Source organism: Eleutherodactylus coqui, chromosome 2, assembly GCF_035609145.1.
Source record: "Eleutherodactylus coqui strain aEleCoq1 chromosome 2, aEleCoq1.hap1, whole genome shotgun sequence".
Taxonomy (NCBI): domain Eukaryota; kingdom Metazoa; phylum Chordata; class Amphibia; order Anura; family Eleutherodactylidae; genus Eleutherodactylus; species Eleutherodactylus coqui.
This window is the reverse complement of record NC_089838.1, coordinates 300,192,919-300,199,208: the sequence shown is the minus strand read 5'-3', so window position 1 is coordinate 300,199,208 and position 6,290 is coordinate 300,192,919. Positions and strand designations below refer to the sequence as shown.

The following is a 6,290-nucleotide window of genomic DNA, read 5'->3' as shown; positions in this document are numbered from 1 at the left end:
ATGGCTGAAAACTAAAGTGAACCGTCCACATTCTGCAACTATCCTGGAACACTCAAATGGAACCGTCCTTCTTCACGCCCTCTGCAGGCGGAGATGTGACAACCTCTAATTTCTAGCAGGGCTGCTATGTGTTTAGGGATGCATGTGTGAGATGAAAAATGTAGGTTTGCTGTAGTGGGGGGTTATAGGACCACTTGCCCTCAGCCCAGCAACTAGAAAAGGAAGCAACTCGATGGGAAATCTGTCAATTTACAGGCCATTTATTAAAATTACAAAACAAGGTAACCCAGGAGTCCAGACACTGAGCGACGGCACTTTGTTAAGTCTGAAGCAGTGTTAACGTCGGCGGCGGCAACAATGAATTTGGGGTATTTTAATGAATGTATAGTGGAAACTGCAGAGAATAAAGTTATTTGGTAGCTGATACTGCGGCAGCGGGCACAAGGGAAGGTCCTTATCATCTGATAGCCCCGACTCCAGTAGTGTCCAATACTTGATGTAGCGACCCCAGCATCTACCCGATGACGGTCAGCTACTGCCCTGGTGCAGCTTCTGTTAGTCTGCGGTTGTAGACGACATCGTTACATCCTTCTCGGTTCCGTGAAATTTCTATAGCAAAAAACTGGATTCTGGTAGCTGGAAGGCAAAAAAGTGAGAGAAAAGTTTCAGGCCGGCTAGTAGGTTTGGGACATTGTAGCGTTATGTAGGAATGTAACGGCCATGTACAGTCTAGATGTGGCCACTACTAGTCTAGATGTGGCCACTACTACTCATTAAGACCAACTTCACACGGGTGAGTGCGATATGGGGCCGTGTATCCCACCCCCATATTGCACCACAGCCTTACATCACTGCAGGGAAAGAATCCCGGGCAAAACGTTTTAATCGTCCAGCGTGAAAAATAGTCTTATGGCTAGAGGCACACTAACCGAAAGTAAGTGCGAGTGGCACCCAAGGGACTCTGGGGCAACTCACGTCGGACACCGGTCCATGTATTGTCCTATATGCATGGACACGGCCCGCTGACTTGTCCCATTTCTCATTCCTGTAACAGACAGTAATAGGGCATGGCAGGAGTTTTTTCCCACATGTGGGGTGGAGGGAAACACACCCATAAGTATCGCCCCCCAGGCCTATAATGGGGCCTTGTGCGATCTGTGGATTACCACAGTCTCATATTGGCTAGTGTAGCGGAGGGCTATCGATGGTTCATTCTCACATGACCGCTGCTTTATACTTGCAGTCACCCCATGTAAAAATGCTGAGGACTGAATAGTTACCTGCAAGATAGGCGAGAGGTCTAAATGGGGACTTCAGCATTGAGACTCCACCAAATATCTCAAGAAAAAGGGGTCCCATAGCCTGCTCTCCTCACTGCACCTCCTTTGTGGAGCAGGAGTCTGAATGGAGTGATGCTGGCAGAGGATGGTTACTGCCAAACCATCAGCATCAAGGTGACCCCTGCTCTGAGACAGGTAGGGTACACAATGCCTATTGTCCTTCACAGGTTATCATCCATTCTCTCTACCCTCCCAGAAGAGGACTGTGAGGATAGAGAGCACACTCACATCTCTATGTTGACCACCTATTTATATAGCCATATGATCATGGCTGATGTGTCTGTATATTAATTTTGGGGTCATGTACCCATATAGGTCATGGCTTTATGACACTTGTGTCCCGATATATGCGTGGTAAACGAGTCAATGTACATGCAGTCTTTATGCATAGTCAGCGGAAATCTATATCTCCCATTGAGTATGTAAATCTGACTGGGAGATCTTCTCCACTTACTTGTGGGGATGGACAATTCGTGTACACAGGGGCTGCACATCCCTTGGCTGGGTACGTTCCTCAAGCTCTGAGATTGATCTACAGCCCTGGTACAGTTTCCTTATGGGGACATGACCCGGTGGTGACATGCATGCTCGGCCATAGACTGTGTATATAGGCATAGTTTCTAGGTCTCTCGCTGCCGCGGTATGACGATTGTGATCTCACCCAATTCGGTCTCTCCACCTTGCTTTTACACGTCCTTTGTGGTCGTCCCCACCTTATACCCCAGCTTTACTGATGAAGAGGCTCTTCGCCTCAAAAGGTGTTTTTCTGCTGGCATCCTATTTCAGTAATGAGACATTAATCTTTATCAGAAGGTTGGGCCATGCACCAGAGCCCTCTTCACGGTCATCTTGCAATGTATCCCACCCATCGGTGTGAGGCATCCGACCTGGTTGGCAACACCTCAGGTTGTACTTGATTTTGAGATCTTACTTGAGGGGTTTCCTAAACCCCCTCTAATCTTCAGGTACCATTTGGGGGTCGCTCCACCTACTGTTCACACTTACAGAAGATGGTATTCTCCTCGGAGTACTCCTTGCTGCTGTCCAGTCTCAACAAGGTCCCGTAGTTAAAGTCTTCCACCTGCTTCTCAAACTGCATGCAGAAAGGCCGCCATTTCTGTGTGTGGGAGGAGGGGGGTTAAAGATATACAGACAGGGTCCAGCAGAGATAATTAGGGAAGAAGCAAAGGTTCATAAAAAGGTCCTCACTTACCTCTTTGGCTGCTGGAGACTTCAGATCTTCAGGGTCGATTACATCAATACGAAGGTCTGGGAATTCTGTTCGGAAAGCAGTGTAGATGCCATCATCTAACTGGGTCAGTTTCAGGCGGTGAGGGTCAACGGAGGATATGAGCTGGTGGAGAAAATATATGAAGCCTTCACTCAGCTGGGATTTTGGCTAGTGCTTCCTTGGCATCCGGGTGGCCACAAATAGGAAAACTTTCCCTGAAGGGATCGGTTCCCACGAATGCCCAAGTGAGTCCGCGACTAAACAGCTGTGATAATCGCACCAGTGGCTTGAAACCACATTGCAAGAAATGCGACATGAAGCCACAACTTCATGTAGGCACCACAAGATCTATACCCACTGTGCCGACTTACATTGAAGTACACTTCTGCATGCTGATACGCCTTCATGGCCCACATCATCTCCACGTTGGGCTGCAAAATAAAGACAGTTATTACTTATAAAGCCCCATCTTATTCCATGTTACTTGTTCTACCACGTGGCTAGAAGTGCAAGCCTTCCCTTAGGACATTGTGGTGACTGCTCTTCAATGAATGTGGCTCAGTGGTTAGCACTGCCAGCTTACAGCACTGGGGTCCTAGGTTGAACCCTCACCAAGAAGAACATCTAAATGGACTTTGAAAAGCTGCATAAAAGATGTTGCCCTCAAATTTGAACTTAGAACATCAGCACTGCAAGGTAACAGTGCTAACCACTGAGCCACCATGCTTATTCTTCCTTCTCTGGGGGTAGAAGGAGAACAAGAAAAACCACAAGAAAGCTTACAAACGTCATACATGTTGCCCGTGATTAAATTTGAACCTAAAACCCAAGCACTGCACTGCAAGGCAACAGAAGCATGATGGCTCAGTGGTTAGCACTCTTGCTTTGCAGTGCTGGAGTTCTAGGTTCAAAACTGACCGAGGCAAACATCTGTATGACATTTTTCACAGTCCATGCAGATGTTGTCCATGGTCAGATTTGAACCTGGAAACCCAGGAGGGCAAGGCAACCGTGCTAACCACTGAGCCGCATTCATTGAAGAGCAGCACTTCTAAGAAACCTTCATAGATTTGATAAAATGGAATGTCCTTGAAATTAGAAGAGTGTCGCCACAACCTGGTTGTTACCCGCAAGTAGATCCGTCTCATATACAAGGAGATTACTGTGTCCATCACTCACTTACGTCATTGCCATAGGATTCTGCAGGAAGGGACAAGGCCTCCGCCACAGACAGCGCTTCTGCTGCGCCCTGGAAGACGAAGGGGGAAAACGGTTTATTATTTTACAGCGCCTACTAGCTTTGGAATAAGTATCATATATTAGTTATATTGGGCAAATGTCAGTATTACTGGGGTTCCTACTATGCGGGTGTACCGGCTTGGAGATGGGGTTACATTGTGCCACAGCCTACACCAACTCTACAAGCTCCAAACTATATGGAGGTGGGCTGCAGCACCCGCCGTGCCCCTACTAGGGCTTCTTTGTTATTACACCAATGCCAGCCCATTAGCGATGCACCCCCATACCCCCGGTTATAGTGGGGGGGGGGGGGGGGGTCTCAGAGTGAAAAAAAAACAGACATGTCAAAAAGTTCTCTTTTTCTCAATTCCTTCCCACCCCATGATGTACATCTTCATCACAGAAGGGAAGGGGTTTGCAAGAAACGGAGTCAAGAATATACACGTATGGGAAGTTTAAGGCCTCATGTCCACTAGCAAAATACAATCCGTGCCCACAAGGAACAAGCTGTCATACGGCAAAGGGGAATTTAAAAAGTTATGACTTGTAAAAAAAATAAAATAAAAAAAAAAGATGAAAGTCACCCCCCCACACAAAAAAGACCACTAAGCTATGCCACGCCATTGAATGGTTGAATGCGGCTTGTACTCTGCGCTGTGACCCGTACAGCAGACATTGCTAGACTTTATTATACATCAATATATGCGCAAAAGACAGCACAGAATAAACCACCCCAACTCATTACTATCGGGATCACTTCCAATGCGATGGGGCACAAGTCCCCCAATCCCAGCTAACCCACCACCTGTGCCCCCGAGTCACACTACACCCGGCAGTAGGGATGGACCACGTGCTTCTGACAGCTCCCTTATAGGTGGGGAGTACAGAACAGCGCCCCCTGTCCATAATAACCGCACTACACTGTCACCTCTACAGCTGTCAGCCTGTGCCAATGCATTACACTAACAAGTTATAAATCCTCACCAGTGAGCCCAAGTCACCTAAGTCTCCCGGAGCCGCCATACTAACAACCTCCACCTTTTTACTCTCTATAACCGGAAACACTTCTCCTTTCATCGCTATGAAGCCCGTTCCGCCATTTGTAGTATTCCACGAGGTGTGCGCATGCGCAGAAGCTGAACGCTGTTTGGCTGGCCGGCCGAGCACCCCAACCAATAACGTTGCAGCGATTGGGCGGTTGCTATAGGAACCGGGCAGTTTTTATACAGAGGCCTGAATGATGCGAGACCGAGCGAGTCACGTGACGAGCAGTGTTGTTTCCCGCCGTTTTCGTGCTGTAAATACTAACTGCGTTATACTCGACGCTCACTGAAGTTTGTGAGGAGAGGATAAAACACAGATGGCCGTCTGTCAGTTTGAGAGCAGGGAACAAAGCATTTCACAAGCACCACAGTCGAAGCAGTCATAATAATGGTTAGGGTGTCAAACAGTCGAATGGTTGTGAAGACCCAAAGTATAAAGCAGGAAAGGGTTTTAGTGTATCGAATAAAAAAGGAAACTAAACAAAAAAAATTGTAAGAAAATGTAAAAGACACTAAATAGCATCGGACAGATCACATGTAACCATCCGCCCCTGCAGAACAGCCCCAAAATGCGGGTCAGGTCGCCTTCAGATGAGGGTCCTTTAAGGGCTCCTTCAGACGGCGTGTTTGCGCACGTTTTTGCAAATGCTAAATTTGCCTGCGCAAAACACAAAGAACAGAGCCATTGATTGCGATGGGTTCGTTCTCAGAAGCGCTTTGTGGACGCGCAGGTTTTGCTTACGCAAAAAAATAGGACCTTCTCTATTTTCCCGCATTTTGCGCAGTGAAAATACCATAGAAGTCTATAGCAAGGGCGAAATTACGCAAGAGGAAGGGTGTGACACTGCGCAAAACAGGAAAAGAAGACGGACGCACCTCATTAGGCTTTGATAGCCAATTAATTATACGAAAACAGAGTATCGTGCGCAGTGTGAACTGTCCCTGCTGCTCGCGCAAAATGTACAGTAATAAGCGCCGACACGTGCGCAATACTCGGATTACCCGGCTCATTGTGGTGGGCGATGAGGTGCGCTAAACGGCCATATATAGAACAGACTCAGCTCAAACATCGCAGCGCTGCAAAGTGCCGTCCAGCGCCACGGTCAAGCGCATATCTGCGAGGCCCCATTGATTTCGATGGGAGCATTATACCGCGATTAACGTGGTGTTCAAAACGCTGCGGTAATCACTGTAAAAAGCGCCTGTGTGAGAGAGGCCTAAGGACTCATGTCCACGGGGACAGATCCGCAGCGGATCACCCGCATGCGTGATCCGCGCCCAATAGGGATGCATTGGACACACCTGCGGATGTCATTTTCCCCTGAGGCGCGGAAAACACCCGCAGCATGCTCCATTTTAGTGCGGGTCTCCCGCGGGGACGGCTCCCGCGGCTTCAATGGAAGCCTATGGAAGCCGTCTGGATCCGCGGCACACCCG

General features: G+C 48.2%; 1 protein-coding gene across 1 annotated transcript; it reads right to left on the bottom strand.

Moving 5' to 3' along the window:
• Positions 1–244: 244 nt before the first annotated feature.
• Positions 245–4,916, bottom strand: LOC136612798 (protein PBDC1-like). Its single transcript, XM_066593482.1, has 6 exons — positions 4,795–4,916; positions 3,755–3,820; positions 2,943–3,002; positions 2,554–2,694; positions 2,346–2,457; positions 245–636 (listed from the first exon to the last, which is right to left on the bottom strand). The coding sequence occupies exons 1-6, from the start codon at positions 4,885–4,887 to the stop codon at positions 533–535; spliced, it is 576 nt and encodes a 191-aa protein (XP_066449579.1). The 5' UTR covers positions 4,888–4,916; the 3' UTR covers positions 245–532.
• Between the last annotated feature and the right edge of the window lie 1,374 nt (positions 4,917–6,290).